This window comes from Dromiciops gliroides, chromosome 5, assembly GCF_019393635.1.
Source record: "Dromiciops gliroides isolate mDroGli1 chromosome 5, mDroGli1.pri, whole genome shotgun sequence".
Lineage (NCBI taxonomy): Eukaryota > Metazoa > Chordata > Mammalia > Microbiotheria > Microbiotheriidae > Dromiciops > Dromiciops gliroides.
This window is the reverse complement of record NC_057865.1, coordinates 178,750,679-178,774,083: the sequence shown is the minus strand read 5'-3', so window position 1 is coordinate 178,774,083 and position 23,405 is coordinate 178,750,679. Positions and strand designations below refer to the sequence as shown.

General features: G+C 36.9%; 1 protein-coding gene across 5 annotated transcripts in view; it reads right to left on the bottom strand.

The window, feature by feature from the left end:
* Positions 1-23,405, bottom strand: part of SOX5 (SRY-box transcription factor 5) — a 503,326-nt gene that overhangs the window by 118,713 nt on the left and 361,208 nt on the right. For all 5 annotated transcript variants that reach the window (XM_043968274.1, XM_043968272.1, XM_043968273.1 and 2 more), the window contains exon 8: positions 14,055-14,140. In XM_043968274.1, the coding sequence (XP_043824209.1) occupies positions 14,055-14,140 (86 nt within the window). The remainder of the gene's footprint in view (positions 1-14,054; positions 14,141-23,405) is intronic.

Sequence of the window (23,405 nt, the reverse complement as noted above, 5' to 3'; positions counted from 1 at the left end):
TGATCTGTGATCAGTGATCTTTGATGTTACTATTGTAAATGTTTTCAGGTACCATGAACCACGTCCATATAAGACAATGATCTTAATTGATAAATGTTGCATGTGTTCTGACTGCTCCACCAACCATGAATTCCCTATTTCTCTACATCTCCTCAGGCCTCCCTATACTCTGAGACACAATACCGAAATTAGACCAATTAATAATCCTGTGATGGTCTCTAAGTATTGAAGTGAAAGAAATAGTCAATCGACGCCACAGACTTCATTGTTGTATTATTTTAAGAAATAGCCACAGCCACCCCACCCTTCAGTTCATCCCAACTACCACCCAGATCAGTAGGCAGCCATCAATATCAAGGCAAGAACTTCACCAGCAAAAAGATTACAACTTTCTGAAGGCTCAGATGATGGTTAACATTTTTTAGCAATAAAGTATTTTAAAATTAAGGTTTGTATATCTTTTAGACATAATACTATTGCACACTTAATAGACTACAGCATAATGTAAACATAACTTTTATATGTGATAGGAAACAAAAAAAACATGTGATTTACTTTACTGCAATATTTGCTTTATTGCAGTGGTCTGGAACCAAATCTGCAATATCTCCAAGGTATGCCTGTATATAATAGTGTAATACTATGTTGGATTGTTTTCCAGATTCTCTGATATTTTAATAGTCCTCCACAACAAAATTAATTGACAAAGCCCACTTCCTGTACTTAGTAAAATGGAAACAATTCATAAGGTTTTTAATTATTACTAATATTCAAGTTCTAAACATTGTTTTATCCTCTTTATATGAAAGAAATTATTTTTCTCCTATTCTTCCCTAGGCCATTTACAAATGATAAAGTGTTTTTTTTTTCAGACTAGCACCACATCATGTTCCTCATTAGGACAAAATGAGGTATTCCTAGGTCATTGAATAGTTGATAAAAGGAGGTTTACTTTGCCCTAACAAAGAAAAGGATATGGAAGGGTACAGCAGAACTTAGATTTTATAGAACCCCTTCCACCATTATAAGGGAACTTGTCTAGTGAGCAGGGGAGGGTGTGGTGACTGACTCTCTCCATCCTACATGGGTGGAAATTTTATGCCTCTAGTTGACCAGGAAGGCATGCCAACATAGCCAAGAAGTTTCCATGCTGAGCCAGGGTGTGGGGGACATAGGGCAGAGGAAGAACTCTGGTAGAAATTGGTCCTATCTCACACACACACACACACACACACACACACATATACATATACACATACATATATATTTAAGCTCCTGTGCTCCAAACATTATGTTAGACCTGGATACCAACGCTGATAATAGATGTTAGTCATATCACAGATAGATAAACAGAACATTTATTAAGATCTTGATGTATGTCAAAGACTATGCTAAGTGTTAGGGATATGAATACAAGTAAAAGAAGATAGTCTTTAACTTCAATGAATTTATATTCTAATGGGAGAAGAAAATACATAAAGGGAAGCAAGGGCAGTGGGTGGGAGGGAAAATACTAGTAGTAAGAAGGTAAAGAGTCATGAGAGGGTTCAGCATGTCCTGGAGATTCATGAAATGGTGGTTGGGATGAGGGCCTCACCAATGAGAAGAGAGTACCATGGGGTGAAGGCAAAACAATAGCTGGGATTTATATAGTGCTTTAAGTTTTGCAAAGTGCTTTATGTTTTCTCTCTCTTTAGTTACTCACAATAACCCTGGGAAGTGTTATTATTTCTGACATTCTTTTCTTTCATAGCATTACCATCATTTGCCCTCTACAGCTTTCTAACTTTTGGCTGACCTTTGAAAAATACTCAATGAACTAGTACAGTGTTTAATATTGCAAATTCTATAAGGAAAAAATAAGTCATGGAGAAAAACAAATCACAAAAAATCATATGCAATCATAATAAAAGATCAGTTAAGGAGTTATTGCTACTCTGCTTTTGGTATGAAAGAGCTCAAGCATTTATCTGGATGAACATCACAGTGATAGCATGCCACTGTTCCAGGCTTGTAATATTTCTCCAAATCCTCATTTATTTTCTCTTTCTGTCCAGGTGGTCTGTAGTTAGCTTCGATAACAAAATTGCTTGTTTCTCCCTCCATTTATCTTCTCCATGCTTCTCCTCTTTCCTGGATTTCCACATACATAGATATCTTCCTAATATGTATAATATTACTCTTGCCCCATGCCCTTTACCAGTAAATTTTTTTTCCAATTGTCTGCTTTTAACGTGGCTCAGTGCTGGGCACACAAGTGCCTAATAAATGCTTTTTTCACTCATTCATTTTGAGTCAACATGATGCAGTGGAAAGGTCACTATTTATGGAGACTGAGTACCTAGGTTCAAATTCTATTTCTGATGCCTACTTCCTAAGTGACCTTAGGCAAGTCATTAACCTCCTGGGACCTCAATTTCTTCATTTAAAAACAAAATCCCAGTACTTACCACATTCTTGTGATGAGGATCAAATGGGATAACATTTTAAAGTGCTTTGAAAACCTGAAAGCACTATTTAAAAGCTAGCCTTCGGGGGCGGCTAGGTGGTTCAATGGATAAAGCACCGGCCCTGGATTCAGGAGTTCCTGAGTTCAAATCCGGCCTCAGACATTTGACACTTACTGGCTGTGTGACCATGGGCAAGTCACTTAACCCCCATTTCCCCACAAAAAACAAACAAACAAACAAACAAACAAAAAAACCCCAAACAAACAAACAAACAAACAAAAAAATCTAGCCATCATCATCATCATTCATTTGGTCTTGTTATGAATAGAATCTGTATAGTTGAACAAAATGATGATACATACTCAAAATTATTCTTATTCCTAAGGCTTATTTACAAATCCTATCTTAATTTGCTAACAACTTTCAATGAAAAAATAAGCCATTAAGTTGAAAAAAATGTATCTATTAAACAACATGGAAAGACAGACAGACAAGTCAACATATAGATATGATACATAGAATAAAAAAGAAAAAGATACCATGTGCATTAAATTGGAATGACTTTTGTTGTTACTAATTAGTAAAAATAGTAGTCAACATGTAACACACACACACAAAATTATTCCTGAAGTTATACTAACTGTGTCTATTAAACTGGCAATCCTATCATTCCTATCAACTATATTTTTAGATTTGTTTGATTTTTTTCTGGACTAGATCCATGATTTCATCTGAATAGTGAACTCCTGGTGGGGAATTCCCACAACTCAGCACCTGCTGTGCAACTTAAGAGTCTTAGAGAGTTGTCTTTGGCACCAAGAATGTAAGTGACTTACCCAGGGTCACACAATCAAGCCTTGTCAGAGTCAGGATGTGAGCCCAAGTCTTAACTCTTAAGTCAGATCTTTAACCATTATACCACATAACTGACCTTAAAGGTCATTTAATTTTTAGACTTTAAAACTTTACTTTATTGTTTATTGTTTGGGTTAAAACAAAGATAGGCTCATGGTAAGAGCATGTGTGTACTGATGCTTCTGTTAACATGTAATGAAATAACACGATGAAGCTGAAAGCAAGGCACTACAAAAATAGCATGCAAAAGACACTGCTTGCGCTGTTCCCATTGTCCAAATGTCAAACACCTCCTGGGAACCCTAGGGGTAGTAATAACTATGTAAGCAGCAACTAACAGGTTCTTCCTAAAGGGGATTCTTAAAAACTGCTGGGCTTTGACTCTAGCCCATATGGGCTTGGAAAAGTCAGAGAAAACGTTGGCTGCACTTTTCCAGGCCTATTTGCATATGTTCTTTAGTATGCAGAATGTCTCTGTATATAATTGAATTGTTGTTTTTGCCTCTATTAATACATATGCAAATGAGTCAGTCCTGCAGCTGTGCTGTATTAATCATATGTGTGCTTCTGTCTGTCTGCCCTGCAGGCTTAGGGTCGGAGGGAGGGGGAAAGAGGGAATTCAGACTCTTAACCTACGAGAAAACTCACTCATGCAGACAGAGGTCTACTAGCAAACAGCAGGACAGGGTTGGAACTGAAATGAAGGGAGGCTGGTCATTATTTTACTCTGTGGAGATATGGATGCTATCTCAAACTTAAGCAGTGAAATCAGCATGCATATCTGGATAGTTTACATTAATTCTTATCACTAATTTCTTCCATAAAAAGGTAAAACCAGGCATCTATCCCCTCCATAAATTTATTTCTACAGTATTGATTTTCTATGGATTATATCTTGGCTAGACAAGTAAAGATATGCTCAGACACACATGGCGCCCTGGGAAATAGGAAGCATTTATCTGTGTCCTGTCATCATTATTGACCTCCTTCAGAAACTGTCAGTAGGCTGATAAAAAGATGAAGTAGAGTTTTCATCCATGTCTGCCTTGAAAAACGTAGTGTGCCTACCTGCAACCTGCATCACTCTTTATCAGAAAAACGTGTGTGCCATTTCTACAATGACAGCAGAGTAACTTTAATGGCTATCAAAAAAAGATTGATTTTAGTTGATACTTTGTGTGAGTCATTCTATAAAACAATCACACATCATCTATCACTTTCCCCAGATCACAGAATGCACTCTACAGACGACTTACTGAGGCTGGATTCCAATGCTGTCTTAATATGGCTCTTTGGTGATCTGGACTTTCATGCTAAAGACATAATTATAGAAACTCAAAAGGCATTTAGATAGAGTTTTAAAGAACATCTTACCTTTCATTTTACCTAAATTTCCAATTAGAGAATATTTAGCCATTTGTATGAAATGAGACTAAGACAAAAATCACCAGTCAGAATTCCTGACCCTGCTTATCCATGGTAATCACTGGTTGGGAGGGACATTTTTGGCTACACATATATGGAACAGGTGGCAATCGACTTCTGGCCAAGATAATTGCATTAAGTAAACCTGGGAAGCGAATGAGAAAATATTTTTCTAATGTAACTTAGAAGTCTATATAATAGGAATTCTATATTTTGCTACATGATTTCAATATAATTTGTAGGGACCATCCAGAAACATGCATATTAATATAACTGAAAAGAACAAATGACCGGTAAATGGATGGCTGCCATCTTTGGCTTATGTTAATTAGAAGTCCTGCAGTAAGTGCATCTAGCTGTATCCTTTTTTTTTAACCAGTCATCAATATCTAAAATTATAATAATGGAGATGTAATTTGGCCTTTTGTGCTTAAGTATATTGTACCTGCTTTATAGTAGTGTGACTAAATTAGCTTTTTCCCCATTACAACCATAAATTGTAACAAATCATTCAGGTAAGTAGGAAAACAGAGAAAAATAAGTATGGTACTTATATTATAATAAGTAATCTTACAAACCTAGCATATAACAAGGTTTGCCATTATTGACCTCGTTATGCTAAGAAATAATTTACTTTTATGAACAATCTTAGGAAACATCTCTTGATATGAACCTATGGGCTTATTAAATACTAAGATAATTCCTTATCATATGTTTATTACATATGTAACCAGAGATAGTCTGAGAAAACAATATTTGCATTTTTACTCCCCTTTTCTCCCCAAAGATTTTTGGATGGCCAAAATGACTTCAAAGTAGCTAGCTACATTACTATGTTCATAATGCATCAGTAATCACTCAAAAGGATTCTCCAGGCAGTTTCTCATGGTAATGTTGGAAGACAGAGAGGGGAACATTTGGAAGAGTTAGGGATACCAGGGGTAGAGAGGGGAGGCTCCTTTTCCCCACTCATCTGTCTAACCCAAATTTCTAATTCTATAATTCTGTAGCTTTTGCACGTATAAATTTGGAGTAAACTAAATTTTCATTATGAGTGATATGAGAAAATGTTGCAGAAGTTTGAAGCATTTTGATTCCTGGAAATACTGTTCCAACTAACTAGTGCTTTTACATGAAACTTATCAGATATATAGGACACCCTAGAGGGTAACCAAAGAAAAATATGTAAATATCCAATTAAAAAAAATGATGGTCATGATCATGGTCACAGGGTGCAATGGAAAGAACATTGGATTTGGAGTTATAGAACCTGGATTATTCAAATACTGTCTCTGCCCCTTATTACCTATGTGATCATGGGCAGGTTGCTTAATTTTTCTGGGCCTTTGCTTCATCATCTATAGAATGAGGAGGGAAGGTAGATTATAATTCTTAAGTTCCATTTCAATTTGAAATTTATGATTTTATGAACATTAGGATTATGCTACTAGTCTAGTTTATTGGAATTAGAAATAAATACGCATCAAAAATGAAGTGAATTTACCTTCTGTTTTAAGAGAACTTAAATTCTCTATATCTCTTTTCACAGCTATGCATTTGTTTATATATTTGTGTATATTTTACTCTCTATCATCTTTAAATAAATACAGGATTCAAATTATATGGGTTAGTCATCAGGATGTGAGTGATGGAAATATTTATATCTCTATTTCCAAGAAAAAGCATTCCTTTGAGAAGTAAATTTAACTACCTATGCCCAGATCTAGATGCTCAAAAAGAAGAGCATAACTTAATACTTGTATTTCAAAAGATACACAATAGAAATACAAAGGTCAGAAGTCAATTGTAATTAGACTGTCGTATCTTTTGATATGGTGATGTGTACACAATATTTCCATTTAATAAACATTTGGATTGTTTTAACTTAATGACCATGTTACTAAGTGAGTAGATGATAGACGATAGGTAGGAAGATAAATGAGAGGGGAAATGAGAAAGACTTGGATTTAATTCCTGCCTCTCACACATGGTAATTTTGTGACCACCAGCAAGGCATTTAACCTATTAGAGACATAGATGATGTGCTCAGAGTTGTGTAGAACCTCTATACACTGGCGGCAGCTAGGTGGCGCAGTGGATAAAGCACCAGCCCTGGATTTAAGAGGACTTGAGTTCAAATCTGACCTCAGACACTTGACACTTACTAGCTGTGTGACCCTGAACAAATCAGTTGACCCTCATTGCCCTGTGCAAAAAAAAAAAAAAAAAGAACTTCTATACATTGACAAAAGATAGAGAATATGGATGGCTCTATACTGGTGGAGGAAGTACCCAAACTAGTGAGATGTCAAATCAGTCAGGTAGCTATTTAGGGTAGCTTTGTGACAAAGTCATTACAAAAACATTTAAATTAACCATTCATATTTTTAAAGCGTTTATATTTCATATGGGCATTTGTACATCATGAAGTCATCTAGGGATATAATCGACAAGATTAAATAAATAATTTGATAGATAGAAAAGAGAGGAGTAATGAATTACCAGTCTTAAATAGGTATTGTAATTGGAACTTTAATTCAAGAATTAAATTAAATAAGCATTTATTAATTACTATGTAAAACATTTATTAATTACCATATGATATAATGGAAAAGTACATTGATTTTAGAAATGAAGACTTGGGTTTGAATTCTGCTTCTGCTACTTCCTACAGTGACATTTGGTAAATGGCTTTACCTCGATGGGTCTCAGATTCCCTACAATAAAGGGGGTGAGCAATATGATCTCCAAGGTCACTTCCAGTTCAAAATGTATGGTCCTACAATCCTATGTGCAGCCATTGTTGTAGGTAGTGGGGACATGAAAACTAAGACAAAAGTCCTGAATGAGCTTACCTTCTATTAATCAGTATGGAAAGTGCAGAAAAGTTGGATTTTCTGTTACTATGCAAAAGAGAGTAGTGAAGAAAGGCATAACATTATAGGCATATTACATTCCTTTGGGGAGGGCTAGAGGTAGAATGGAATGAATAGACATAGAGGCCTTTAAGTAGGTGTGTCTGAAATTAGTAAATGGAAAGGGCTGGGGAGTAGGCTGAATTGGAGGTGAGGTATTCCTGGCATCCTGGTGAAACCATGCAATCCTTTCAGAATGATTTTATGTTCTTTTAAAATTAAAACTATTTTGAATCTCTGTAATTTTTCTTATGAGCAAAAGTTTTATTACATAAAACTTTTTGCTAAGAAAGTTTTGAACTATTCATTCTGTTCTGTGTCATGTTATTGCATTTTTCTGAGATCAGAATGTTTTAGGCATATATTACCACTAATATTGATGCAAATTCATACCTTTGGAGATAAAATCATAGTCAAAACAAAGAGTATAGATATGCTTTTTCAGTGTCTTCCTGGGTTTTGTGTGTGTGGTTTTTTTTTGTTTTTTTTTGTTTTGTTTTTCAGCGTCTTCTTGGGTGTAAAATATGTATCAGTCATTTTTCTATCCCTCAATTTTAAAAGACTGGAATATCAAGTTGAATTGCTTACGAAAATAAATGCATAAAACTTTATTTTTGCATAACATGTTTTAACATCCTTCTAGGAAAAGCATTTCCCTTTGCAACTTAACAGTGACAATCTATGTCTGTTTTTTGAAATGAAACACATGAGACTCCTCTAACTTCCCTCTATCCCTACAGTGAAAGAAAAACAGACTCCTCCCATCCTTTGATGTTTGACAGAAAAAACTCTAGGATCATTCAAAAAAGGCAACTCTAATCTTTTTTTCTACTCTCCTAATTAATTTTTGGATTTTCTTTCCTACCTCGTTTATCTGTATTGCCCCTACTCCTTCTGCTTTTACTTGACTGTTATGAGCAGTTAATCGGGACTGTAGTTATTCCCCAGAATCATTTCAAAAGAAGGATGATGTTAGGCTTACCTGCACAGTTCCTGTGCTCCCCAAACTGCTCATAGTATTTATTTCTCACTAACAAAGGTCAGACATGACTGCAAATTTTCAAAAAGGTATAATGGAAATAAATGTTACCTAGATTTTAACAAATCATTCAACAAAGTCTTTTATAATATTCTTGTGGACAAAGTGCAGAAACATGGGATAGATGATAGTGATTTAGGCAGATGCAAAACTTTTTGAATGACCAGACTTCAAGAAGAGTTGTTAGTGGTTCAGTATCAACTTGAAGGGAGAAATCTGTCAGCGATTTGTGTTTGGCCCTGTGCTATTTAGCATGTTGTTGTTGTTGTTGTTTTGGGGGTAATCAAGGTTAAGTGACTTGCCCAGGGTCACACAGCTAGTAAGTGTGAAATATCTGAGGTCGAATTTGAACTCAGATCTTCCTGACTCCAGGACTGAGGCTCTAGCCACTGTACCACCTAGCTGCCCCATTTACCATGTTTTATCAGTGACTTGGGTAATGGCATAGATGGCATACCTATCAAATTTGCAGGCGACACAAAGCCAGGGCAAAGGGCAGGAGTAGGGCTGGAATCTTGGTACAAACTTGATGAAATTCAATGAAAATTTAACACACAGGAAAGTCAATAGAAATAAATTTAAAGATGTCCTCATGGGCAGCTAGGTGGCACAGTGGATAAAGCACTGGCCCTGGATTCAGGAGTACTTGAGTTCAAATCCAGCCTCAGACACTTGACACTTACTAGCTGTGTGATGCTGGGCAAGTCACTTAACCCCCATTGCACCCCCCCCAAAAAAAGATGTACTCATGAGTACAAAAGCTCAAGTCTATACACGTACAGGATAGTGAAAATATGCCTAGACAGAACTTTGACAAAAAGACATGGAGTTGTACTATTCTTCAATCTCAAAATGAATCAGTAGCACAAAATGGCAGCCAAAAAAAAAAGCAAACTACAGAGGGCAGCTAGGGAGTGCAGTGGATAAAGCACCAGCCCTGGATCCAGGAGGACCTGAGTTCAAATCCAGCCTCAGACACTTGACACTTACTAGCTGTGTGACCCTGGGCAAGTCACTTAATCCTCATTGCCCTGAAAAAAAAAACAAAACAAAAAACAAACAAAAAAAGCAAACTTCAGCTACTACCATCGAGAGTCAAGTCAAAAAAAAAAAAAGAATTTTTTAAGCAAAATACATGTACAAGCAAGAGAAAGACACTGTCCTCAAGGAGCTTATATTGTAATGGGGGAAGACAATATATAAAAAGAAACTGAAAAACAGGAGGGAGATGGGAAATTTTCCCTCATGGGAACATGTTAGCAAAGCAAGGGAAGAGTGGCAGGGCCCTTATCTAAATGAGTCCTGCTCACAGCTAGCAAGGAAGGCCACAAGCTAGGCTTCTGGTCCCCTGAGGTCACAAATCAATCCAGGTCTGCTCTCTGCTGGTGATGCTGGGCTGAGAAAATGGCTTCCTAACTTCTAGCTAGTCTTCCAGAGCCACAGGTAGAGAGCATAGCACTGACAAGGAGTACTGGGAACACACCATTTCCAAATGCTGAGGGTGACTATGTCATGAGGCTTATCTCAATTGTGCAAGGAGTACAATAACCCCCTGATCAGAAATATACTACATCCTACTTATGCCTGAAACTAGGCAGGCTGCTAGGTACCTTCTATGTCAAAATAGGGCACATATAGCAGGTGAGTGTTGTATGGATACCTAGAAAGTTGCCATTCAACTTTCTAATGACCTGCCTTCATCAACAGGCCTAATTAGTACTTTGCCTGGATTCATTCCCAGGTGATTGATTAGTATAGTCCTGTCTGCTCCTATCCTCTACACCTTGTTACACTGAATTCCAAGCTGTGGAAGAACAAACCCCACAACTGTCTGTCCTTCATTTCTAGCCCTCTCAATACTTGTTCAGATGTTATTCGAACTAGATGGCTTCTGCTGATTTCTGACACGAATTATATGCAAAACTAGAATGGAAAATACACACATACACACCTGTGCACATATGTATTTAAGATCTGGTCCCATCCTTTATGGGACCTACAACGCAGCAAGAAATGGAGCGCAAATAGAAATAGGTAATATTACATAAGAAATATGAAAAAATGTACATATAAAAGGCTAGAAAATGTATCATCTTATTTTTATTTGGCAAGTTTGGTATGAAGAAGGTGTTCATAGGATCTGAGAGCTAAAATGCATCCTAGAAAATTGTTTTGAAACTGAATTGAACTTGCACAAGAAAGGAAGTGACTTAGTTGATGTCACACAGGTAGCAAGTGGTAGAGCTGGCCCTAGAGCCAAGGACCAATGAAACCTCAGGGCTCTTCACTATATGACACATTTTGCCAACTAGTTCCCCATACCTGCCCTCTAGCTTGCAGTATCAGTAATGGGGGAAAGGGTTTTACTTCCTAGAAAATAGAAGAAAATTCTAAAAAAAAAAATACTCCTTTGAACCAAGTGCTTCCAAGTCTTTGGAAAATTAGAGCCTTAAAAAGATTGTGAAATTGTTCCTCTACTTTATTTTACAGAATTAGTTTTCACATGATGATCTGATGGCATCTTTTTAAAATATGTTTTTTCCCAAACTGTGTATCAGAGAAAATTTTGGTATCAGAGTAATAACATTTAAAAAAAATGTATTTCCATGCAATTCTGTGAGTTAAATACTATCATTTTAGTATGAATCACATATATTTCCTGAGAGCAAAATGTTCTATTAAAGCATATCACACTGTACATTTGTTAATAAATATTGATATGAATTCTAAACTATCAATTTTCAAATGCTAATATGTTTCAGAGTTACTGGTCTGCTATATCTTATGTATGAATGGTTTATTCCAATTTAATCCTTTGCTACAATACATATGAATCACTGGAAAGTTTTAAATCCATTTTATATTCCTTCCTCCTTTATTTGTTGGGTATCATTTGTTATTTTTCATATTTTGTCTTCAACAATAAGCATCTATAAAACATCTATTATTTAAGGGAGAGTAAACCATTCTATAGATGTTATATTCTGTCATCTAGCCTGCCCAATGAGAACACCTAGTTGGGAGATTGTTATTTGCTACAAAAGTGATTGGTCTAGATGGGAATGGTGTCCAAGGCATGGAACTTGTACTGTTGGAATTGTTTTACATTTCTCCTCTCTTTTCTGATTGGATCCCTTGATACCTCCTTTCTCTCTCAACCAACTCCCATCTTATAAAGACCACCAGGGGAACAGATGAGAGTTCTAATTAAGGTAGAACTCTGCTTTAGATGCTGAATCTATGTGGGAGAGGGGAAGATTCCTCTAGGGAAGAGGGGGTAGGTAATGATTCCACTCTCTTGTGGTTTGAGGACTTGTGTACCATCATCTACTCAGACTTCTAAATGATGTGGTGTTCCTAAAGTACAGGTCTGACCATGTCACCTGACTCCCTTCATTCAATAAACTCCAGCAATTCCCTATAACCTCCAGGATTGAATATTAAAACCCTCTGTTTGGCATTTAAAAGCTTTCATAAATGAACTCCCTCCTATTTTTTTCAGTCTTCCACCTACCTTAGTCCCTCCTCCTCCCCTATACTTTGCAATGTAGTGAGACTGGGCTCCTTGCTTTTCCTCAAACTCCCTCTTCTGACTGCATACATTTTCTTTTTTTTTTTTTTTTTTAGTGAGGCAATTGGGGTTAAGTGACTTGCCCAGGGTCACACAGCTAGTAAGTGTTAAGTGTCTGAGGCCAGATTTGAACTCAGGTACTCCTGACTCCAGGGCCCGTGCTCTATCCACTGCGCCACCTAGCTGCCCCTACTCCATGCATTTTCACTGACTGTCCTTTTCTCACTAAGTTCAGTATCTGACCGACAGTATTTTTCTTGAACCCAAACCCTCTCAATATCCTGGCCTCTTAGTTCACCAGCTTCCTCATTCCCTATGAGATCTTTTTTCCAGGCAACTAGGACCTATCCACTCCTCCATCTCTCACACACACACACACACACACACACACACACACACACACACACACACACACACACACTTAACTGAATTAACCACTGGTGCCAGAATTCCTAGTTATTGTTCTGGCTGAGATGTGCGTTGAAAGCAGTGGGCTCACCAACTGTAGGAAAAAGAGATTTTTCAGGTAAAGGGAAAATGGATTGCTCAGCCAGACCTGGACGGTTCACTCTGTATGCCAAATTAAGATTATAAATTGGCTTCTGGTGGCTATTGCCTCAGGGGTTGGGACAGGTCTCAATATTTGGGATCTGCATTAGATCAGATTACATGTCAGGCATTGGGCTAAGGGGGTGGGGATGGAGGCAGTAAACTATAAGTCTACTTATGATTCCTCAAACACAGCAGGGCTTGACTTTACTTGGTCCTCAACCCAAACAGGGAATTTTCCCTAATCCACTGGAATGAAAACACAATCCCTTGACATCCAGGGTTTCCTTTTGCTCTTGACTGCTATTTTTGTGGTTTGCATACTTGTTCTCTCTGATCATACCATCAGATTTGAATTGCCCAGTCAGTATTTATCCCCCAACATCCATTCCCTTAACTCCACCTTGGCATCAAGAAGTAGAAACATAAATCACCTCAGATTTGTAGGAACTCCAGATTTTTTTCTCCTCTCACCCCAACTTTCTCACATGTGCTTTGTCATGACAGAAAGAATAGACCTAACCAGGGCTCAAATAGTGTTCTTCAAAAATTTCCTCTATACTTCCTATGCATAGATACACCAACTCACTATCGAGGTTATTCTTCAAATTTGTCAGCTGTTAACTGTGGATATGCAGATTTACCCACAGATATGGCTTATGATATGGACTTTCTAAACAGCTAAGAGAAAGCAACATCTCTCTCAGCCCAAACTATTCTAGACAAGAAAGAAAGTCTTTGAGAATTTGGCCCAGAGTTAATGTGAAGCCACTGTCCTAGGACAAGTGGCCAGGCCACAAGTAAACTTTATTACACATCCTGTTTTATACTTTAGAAAACCAGAGATGGCCAATCTGATCCCAATCAATGCAGCAAGCCAGGCATTCACAACAGAAAAAAACAAACAACAGCATTTGCACTTGAGGACTTCACATTCTATTGGATGTAAAGCTTGTATTAAAATGGCAGAAATTGATAACTAAAGTAGAATTATTGGTCATTAGGGTTAAAAATAACCCGAATCCATCTAGAACTAGCAACAAATGCAACTTTTGGTCGATAGTATTTGGGTTAAACAAATAAAATGAGATACCTCTTAAGCTTTCACTGACGACTGACACAGGTAAAGTTTTTTTAACGTGCCAGACAAAATCACTAGCCAATTTTTTTCTATAATATGATAATAGACAAGAAAGCTGTTTTCCATGTTTACTTAACCTTTGCCTCTTCCACATTGTTTCCAGACTTACCTGCAGTTGGAGTGGGCCTAAGCCTGGGGTTGCCCCGGCAGCAGCTGCCATGGTAGTTGGGATCAGCTGAACAGGGTAAGGGTCACCTAAGTAAGAGAATAATAGAGGCGTCAGCACCTTTTATCTACTCTCCACCTGCAAATTAAACTCCTGCATTCACTCTTTCCAAAAGCCTTCTTTTGTGTGCCTTGCTGAGGCCTAATGAAAAGCTCTATTGTGCAGCCTTTTACTAACACCCTTTTCACAATTCTGGCTGAGAGAGGAATGTGAATAAAAGGCACAAGCAATTAAGGCGGAAACCTCATCCTTTTTTCATGATGTATTTAGGGAAATGGGGTGGGGGTGCACATTGATCAGAGGGCTGCACTTTAAAAAACACACACACATACACAGAACCCCGACAACCTTGATAAAATCACAGCAGCTGAACAGCAAATTTACAGTCTTATCCAGAATTATGAACTTAACTAAACTGACTTTAACATTAACAAACTAAATCCCACCAAGATTCACACTGCATTTTTAACAACAAAAAAGAGCTTTTCTTCTGAATGCTGTATATTCTCCTGAATCAAGCATCCACTTCTCCCTAGTCTCTCTCAAAGACAGATTTTTTTAATAGCTGAAAGTCAATTCAAATTAAAACAAAATGTTACAAATAATGCAATTGACATCTTCCATATTTCAGAGAAGTGCTTTGCAAAAGTGTCTAAGCAAACAAGAAACAGGTGGTGATTCCTTTAAAAATAATGTGTATGGAAATTTGTACAAAAATTTTATTGATACAAATAGTGAGTGCTGAAGCTACAATATAATGACATTAAAAATTCACAAAACACAATTTAATATATCCTTGGTCCTCCAGCCAGCAAGCCAAGTTTTCTTCCCAATGTGACTTATAAGACCACTTGTAGGAGGCCCAGTTTTCTACTAATAAATGAGTGTGTTATTGAATTAATCATTCAAAAAAGACAAGAGTAAATTATAATAGTAGAAAGAAAACATTAATTTTTTTTGGATGTGACGACTTACTCAATGATAAATTTACATACGTGTTAAAAGGAAAAATTCTATTCTCTGTCTTTTGTCCTAATTAAAGAGGCAAAACTCAGGAAGAGAAAGGTAAAAAGTAGTTTATTAACACACCAATGCAACAAGCCTGGGTGGAACTACCCTATAGGGAGAACTGTTTTTTTATGGAAAGAAGTAAGCGTCTTCCATATAAGGGCAAGGGTATTTTGATTGGATCTTGTAATCATGAGGAGGTGGGATTAGGACCACCTCAGCTTCTCCTGAAATATTTTGATTGACCAAAGTTTCAAATGAGAAGATAGGGTTAGTGAGCTTGGCAGCTGCAGCCATATATTCATTAAGGGGAGGTGAGAATTGTGCTCAGGAGATATAGAGCACTTGCGAACTGCCCTCCCCTGCAGGCCTGACTTCTGCTCCAGGCTGGGTGCACCTAGCCAAAATTAAGCAAGGTTAAAACATGGGGTCACTTCAGAATGATTCTGTATTATTGACTGATTTTACACACATGGTGATATATGTCACCAAAGTGAAATAAATAAGAAATGCTATTTTCTTCAGCACTTCTAGGGGGAGAAAGCTTATATATTTAACAATTGAAATAAATTTAAAATTACTGACATGATAGCAACAATATCAGAAGCAATTAAAGTTAATAAAGGAAGTATTACACATTGGAGAGAATACTGAATTTGGACTCAAAGGACCTAGATTCAAATCCTTACTCAACTATTGTGAGAACTTTGGGAAAGTTACTTTTACTCTCTACCCTAAATTTTCTTATCTGTAAAATGAGAGCATTTGAATAGATATCTTCTGTCTGTTCAAAATTAAAATCTATGCTTCTATAATCCTAATCTTAATTTCACCAATTTAATTGCATGGAATTAGGAAATAGGGAAAAAAAGATTTTCATATCAACATTAAGTCAAGGAAATAAATAGCTGGACTAAATTTTGTTCAGTGCTTTTCAAGTGCATGGACAGAAATCCATTTGGTTCTCACATAACTGTTCAAACCTGAAAGTTCTCAGAAAGCATAAACATTTATTTTGAGAAATGTAATCGTTCACCATATACCAACCTACATTCACAAGGGATCTATTTGTACAGCCAAGCAATTCTAATCTCCCACTCTAGAAAATTTGTAGTTACCTTTTTTCTTTCTTCATCTTCTGCTCCCTTTATTCAATGCCACTAAGTATTATTGTTTGTTATTTCTAAATATCCATGGGATATTTTTTTTCTATTATTCCCACTGCAACCAGTTTAGTGGAAACCTGTATCACATACCTCCAGGCACCTCCCCTTTTAATTCATTCTGCCATTTATTACTACTTCCCTTAAAGTCAATCTCCTCACATCCTCATATAAACCAAATTCATTCTCAGTCTTTGTTCTCCTATTTCTATGCAAAATGAAATGACTTGCCTTCTCTCTATTGAGTATTCATTCTTTAAGGTCCAGTTCCAGTCTACTTTCTCCAAGAAGCATACTCTGATTACTTTAGCTCTCTGAATTTGTATGGCTGTAGGTGACACAGTGGATAGAGTACCAGACCTGGAGTCAGGAAGACTCAACTTCCTGAGTTCAAAACTTAGACATCCCTCACAGTTGTTTGCCTCAGTTTCCTCATCTGCAAAATGAACTAGAGAAGGAAATGGCAAACCATTCCAGTATCTTTGCCAAGAAAATCCCAAATAGGGTTAAGAAGAGTAGGACACAGCTGAAATGACTGAACAACACCACTTAATCACGCTCCCATTTTTATTTTCCTTTTTTGCAAAATGGGGATAAGAATAGCTGTAGAGCCAACTCAAATGGTTGTTGTGAAAATTAAATTAGGTAATGAATTTAAAATACCTACTATACTTAAAACTAAGGGACATGGGTCTGGAATGGCTATCCTTGAAAAGCTAAACCATAGGAGAGACACACCTAAAGAAGGGAGATAAACAGCGCCAGCTCTAGGACTGAGATAACTCCAGGACCACTGCCATTCATTCCAGTCCCCCACCACCCCTCCAGGAGATAATCCTATTACGTGTGGCTGCTGCCTGAGTGGAGTCAAGGGGACAGGTAACTCCAGAAGTCAGGACCACCTTCCCTCATTCCAGCTTCCCCCACTGCCAAAGGGAACTTTCCACAGTCAGATGATCACCCAACTTGTCCCTCCACCATCCGTCCTCTATAAAAGGTTTTGTCTTTCTCCTCTTTAGGGAGATAGGTATCTCAGAGAACCACATCTCTGGAACTGTTTCACCTTGAGGTTCCCTTTCTCTAGGGCTTAGATAAAAGATTATTTTATTCTCATTGGATTTGTGTGCCAGAGGGTATAATTCTTTAAAGAGGAATACCTAAGGACCTCCACAACCAACCAATTTCACCCATGATCAATCGATTGATCTCTCTATCATCTCTCTATCTATCTGTCCATCCATTTGTTTATCTTCCATCATCTATTTATCTATCTATCCAACCATCCACCTATCTTCTATCATCTATCTCTCTGTCCATCCATCTTCTATCTATCTATCCATCCATCTATCCATCCATCCATCCATCCATCCTTCTGTCTATCTATCTATCTATCTATCTATCTATCTATCTATCTATCTATCTATCTAAATGTCTTTCTTTTACTATAGTATCAGAGCAGATTTGCTTTGGAATTTCTCTTTAGAATTTTATTTAATACAGGCTAGAAAGTGGAAAGTCTGACTTTTAAAGTTCAACCATGTTTTAGGTTACTTAAACTGACCTTCAACTAGTTAAATGTAATTTGTTTTTACTCTTGTCTAGGTCATAACCATTTGAATAGTTTTCCTTAAGCTCTTCCAAAATAAATTTGCCTTTTATTTCAAAGTCAAACATGGAAAATTCTAACTCAAAAAGAAAAAAAAATGAATGTTTAGATATGAACAAAAAGGCACAAAACAAATTAAGAGATAATGTAATATAAACTACAGTGTTTACTCCTGAATATGATATAGCAAACATCAGATAAAGTATCATAAAGCAAATAAATGCTTTTTGGAAATGATAAACAACAAATAGAGATGCACATACATACATTGTTGTTTGGTTGTATCCAATTCTTCATGACCCAAGTTGGAGTTTTCTTGGCAAAGATACTAGAGTAGTTTGCCATTTCCTTTTCCAGATCATTTTACAGATGAGGAAACTGAGGTAAACAGGGTCAACTGTCTTGCACAGGGTCATGTAGCTAGTAAGTGTCTGAGGTCAGAATGTACTCAAACATGAGTCTTCCTGATTCCAAACCCAATGCTTTATCCACTGAGCCACCTAACTCCCATCCCATATACATACATATATATGTATATCCATATATCCAGGAATAAAATCAAGAACTTATTTCTATACCATGTAGAAAAATCAACGGGAAAAAATCACAATATCTTTAAACCAAAGTGTTTACTCTGGTAATCAGATGCAAATACATTTTGACCTAAGCTGATCATATATGTCCATTTCATCAACATACCTAAACTGAAGGTACTCAAACTTTTCAACATATAGACCTACAAAGCTGACAACCATCTTGTATCCAGGTACTACCACCATCAAACAGCTATTTTTCTGCCATTCTTGATTTTTATTTTGTATCAGTATCTTAGTATACTGAAGAGGGTGGACATAGAAGACAATGAAAACCAGCCCTTTCCATTTATTTAGCCTATAATTTACCACCAATGTGGAATTGCTTATCATTCTAAAGTCCTAGTTTCCACAACCCTCTTGAAATTATTGAAAACCTTAGTTTAAGAAATACTAACCCTAGCCATTAAAAGCACTGAATGCTGCTGGTACTTGATTAATAATACCTTTAATTGAAATCTTAATTGTTTTCATGTTAAAAAAAAATCAAGGAGGCAGCTAGGTAGTATGGTGGATAAAGCACTGGCCCAGGATTCAGGAGGACCTGAGTCCAAATGTACCCTCAGACACTTGACACTTACTAGCTGTGTGACCCTGGCCAAGTCACTTAACCCTCATTGTCCCACAAAAAAAAAATAAAAAATCAAGGATTGATGATTGTATTGGTGTGGGAAGTTCCAGTATCAATACAGACCACAACCTCTCTAAAGATTCAGATATGTTTTAGGGAGTTGCCTAGGCTCAGTGTGTTTAAATGACTTGTACTTGGTCACACCGCTGATAAATGTCAAAGGCAGGATTTGACCTTGAGTTTTCCAGACATAAAGTCTAGTACCCATAGTCCAAGAGGCCAACCTAGTGCTTGGAATGCCTCTTCGCCTTCTTAAAGGATAACCACCCTACTCTGTATAAAATAAAGACTACTGTCCATTTCTATCCACTCAAAAGTTTTTGAATGGATAGAAATGCACAAATTCCTTGAACCTTGGGTAACTAATCTGTGGGCCCATGTTTCAGACTGGATTATTTAAGATAAGAAAAAGACTTTGTCAATTTAAAATCTTTTCCCATTCACTAAGACTCATAGACTTATAGGATCTCAGTTATAAGGCAATTTGGAAGTTATCTAGTCTAACCCCCATCTAAAATTGTTATTGTTCTAGACATGGCCCAAAGTACCACCCATATGTTTACTCTTTCTATTCCTTATAATTGGCAGCACAGTGTATAGAATGCAGGAAGTCAGGAAGACTCATCTTCTTGAGTTCAAATCTGGCCTCAGGCAGTATGCCCCTGGACAAATCACTTAATCCTGTTTGCCTCAGTTTCCTCATCTGTAAAATAAGTTAGAACAAACCCCACAAGTCACTCTAGTATCTTTGCCAAGAAAACTCCAAATGAGGTTACTAAGAGTTGGATACAACTGAAAAATGACTGAACAACAATTTAAGGAGTTAGAATATATATTTCTTGATATAACTATTTTCTGGAAATACATTACTGAGTGGCATCAGATATAATATACTCTGAGTAGAAGGGAGAAAATTCTAAATTCATAAGGTTTATACAATATTTTTAGATTGCCTACAATGTAAAATTATAACCTCATTATGACTTACTCTATTTTGTGATTTTTAAAAATGGTTATGGGGAAAAGGTAAGACTTAATGAAAGACAGAGCCACAAGTATGGTAAGGTTGCCATGGTCTTGTCTTACAGTATGAATGTAGTTTGTATTCTTTCTGTAGGAAGAAACATATGTATATAAAACCCAGTTAGCAAGAAAATTTAATTAAAACAGGAAGCTCACAGATGGTGTACTTCCTCCCTCTAAGTGGCCACACCCCAGATGAACTCCCTTGGTGGTACCCAGTGCAATTCAATAAGTACTTAATAAATATTTTCTACATACAAACACATTTCTAGGCTCTGGGGATAGAAGACAAACACATGAGTAAATACATAATGATTTAAGGAGAAAGAAAACACTAGCCACTAGTTATTAAAAAAAGGATTCCCATATGAGGTGGTAACTGAATGGAGCTTGGAAGGAAGGTAAAGGTTTTAAGAGTTATAAGAGATTAGGGAATGCAATCCAGGCATGTGTGTTTACCTATGAAAAGACAGGATGTAGAATGTTAAGTTTGAGGTACACCAAGTAGGCCAGTTTGACTGTAATATAAAAATTGGGAAGAGTTCTAAGTAGGATAATTGTATAAATATAGCAAGGTTGAATTGAACTATAGAAACCATCCCATGGAGCATACCCAGAGGTGACATTCCTCATTTTGTCTGAATATGCTCTCACTCAGCCAAGGCTAAACCTAGGTTTGGACTGCCTCACGTGTGTGCATGTGTGTGCATGTGTGCGTGTGTGTGTGTGTGTGTGTGTGTGTGTGTGTGTGTGTGTGTCTGAGTGTGTGTTTCTTTCAGGTTCCTAGATGAGTAAGTACCTATCCTGAGATAGATGTCTACAGGCTTGGAGAAAACTTTATGAGTGTGAGGTGTAAAGGTACCATTGAGTCAGGACTGAACAGCATCAGAGTAAGAGTTCTCGGGAACTACTTGTTCTTTAGAGAGGGTAGTTATTGACAAAAAGTGGCTAGTTTTACCAGCAGACATGTACCCAGTGATGTCTGGAAAGAACAAAGATGAGATGAAATATAAAATTAACAGGCCTCTAAACTGCTTTATATTTGGATTAGGTTTACATATTAGTTTAGCAGCAGGTAGAAATAGTAATTATAAATTAAGCTACTGAATCCTGTTTAAGGGGTTCCATTAATACACAGTGATTCTTTTTATGTTTAGCATTTCTTTTATGTATGAGAATAAATTACCTGTCTCATACCTGACTCATGTTCAGTGAGTACCATTTTATTCTCTTTTTCAGGGAAAACCTAGAAGTAAGCCATAATCTAAACCAGATCACTCCTACAACACTGGGGTTAGGTTTTAACAAGGAGTGTGAAAACAGAGATCCTGGTCCTTACCAGGATTTCTAGGACTGAACTGATTTCAAAAAATCTGCCTAGGTCAGGAATACCCCAACTCCTTTGGATGCCTCCCTTTTAGATGTAAGAGCCTCATTTGCCTTTGGGGAAGATAATTCCAATAAACCACAAGTTCTTAAGGTCATTTAGGAACCTCACACAAGTGGAAAAATCAACTTTTTTTAAACTTTCTTTTTGAGCTGAGGCCAGAACTCCATTTGGACTGCCCAATTCACTGGCAGAGACTGGGGAAATATTAGGTGCAAGGACCCAGAGGAAATAGATTCTCTTGACTTTTAATGGCATTGTTACTTTTTTCCCTTTTATGTTATTTACTTAGGCTGAGGCAAGCCCTTTAAAAGTACAAAGGAGGGGCAGCTAGGTGGCGCAGTGGATAGAGCACCGGATTCAGGATTACCAGAGTTCAAATCCAGCATCAGACACTTGACACTTACTAGCTGTGTGACCCTGGGCAAGTCACTTAACTCCCATTGCCCCGCAAAAAAAAAATGTACAAAGGAGTCTGATAACCTTTATAAAATGTTCTTTCTTTAATTTGCATACCCTTAACTTTTAAGGGGGGATTGTCACCTCCAGCCTCATTGTGTTAGGCTAGGGCTTTCATTAAAGAGTGTATGTGCATTGTGTATGTATGTGTGTGTGTGTGTGTATGTATATATGTATATGTGTATGCCTATAAGTGTGAGCACAGATAGACATGCATGTGCATTGCATGCATGCATATATTTCTTTCAGTGTTGGAGAAGTGCAGTGCATGAATTGTTTGAGAACATTTAGAGAGCAAAACACTTGGCTTGAGCCAACCTGGTACTCTTGAAGTGGAGATATGGCTAAATGTACAAAGGAGAAGTAGTTATTCAAGAATTGTTAGACTGACAATTTTAAAACTTTCAAGGTAATTTTAGATAAATTCCTTGGTTACAGAAGGAAAAATAGTTTATATTAAGAGAAAAGTGGATTATATCAAAGACTATCCCCTGATATCATGACAGAAAACCACTTTAGAGAAAGAATATTGGCTGAATGGGCAACAGGTTTGATTTTTTCAAGTAGAAGAAAAGCGTTAGACTAGGAATCAGGGTTGGTCAGAGGTGTCAGAAGTTCATCAAAGTGTGCTAAGCATCTTGAACAGGTGTTTTTTCTCATTTATGCTCCAATTCATGGTAAGAACTTGTGTTTGTCATGCCAAAGAAATTTGCAGAGTCTAACCAGATGAACATTTCACAATCTATTAATTTATTATATAATTTATTTTGTGGATGTAGGTATTTGCTTAAAGAATGGAATAATGAACATTAATTTATCTTTCTGGGTTGTTTTTTCTGGTACCCCATTCTCCACCTTTTCAAGTCTACCATTAACCAAACTTTCCTGAGAAGTATCGAACAAATGATGTGGCCTCTTTAGTTCAAAAACAATTCTTTGGAAAACTGAACCCTAGCAAACACAACTATGTACTCATCTTTGTATCTAAGCCAAACTTTCACTTTTAAAACAATCATAACCATTTATTTGTCGAACTATTTTTTTTAGGAGATAGGGAAGCCTGTCAAAATCATTTTAAAATAAAATATGCATACTTACACAGAAGCCTGAGAATAAGATTTCATCCTCTTCTCTCTGCTTATTTACAAAGAAGCTAGAGTATGTGGTCTTGACAACATGTTTCTTATTTTTGCCAGTTTGATAAAAGCATACCATGTCAATGGTTTTAAGCTCCTGATTTAGTGATTGTTCTAACCTGACTGTCAGTGACCTGTGTGTTAGCTGACACAGTAAAATCAGAAATTAGCATGCAGCCTCCTTAAATGCCAGGCATATGAACCCTTTGCACAAGAAAGATAATAGTCGAGCCCATATGATATTCCCATTTAACAATGAAACATGTGACATTAACTAAAAAGAGGAAT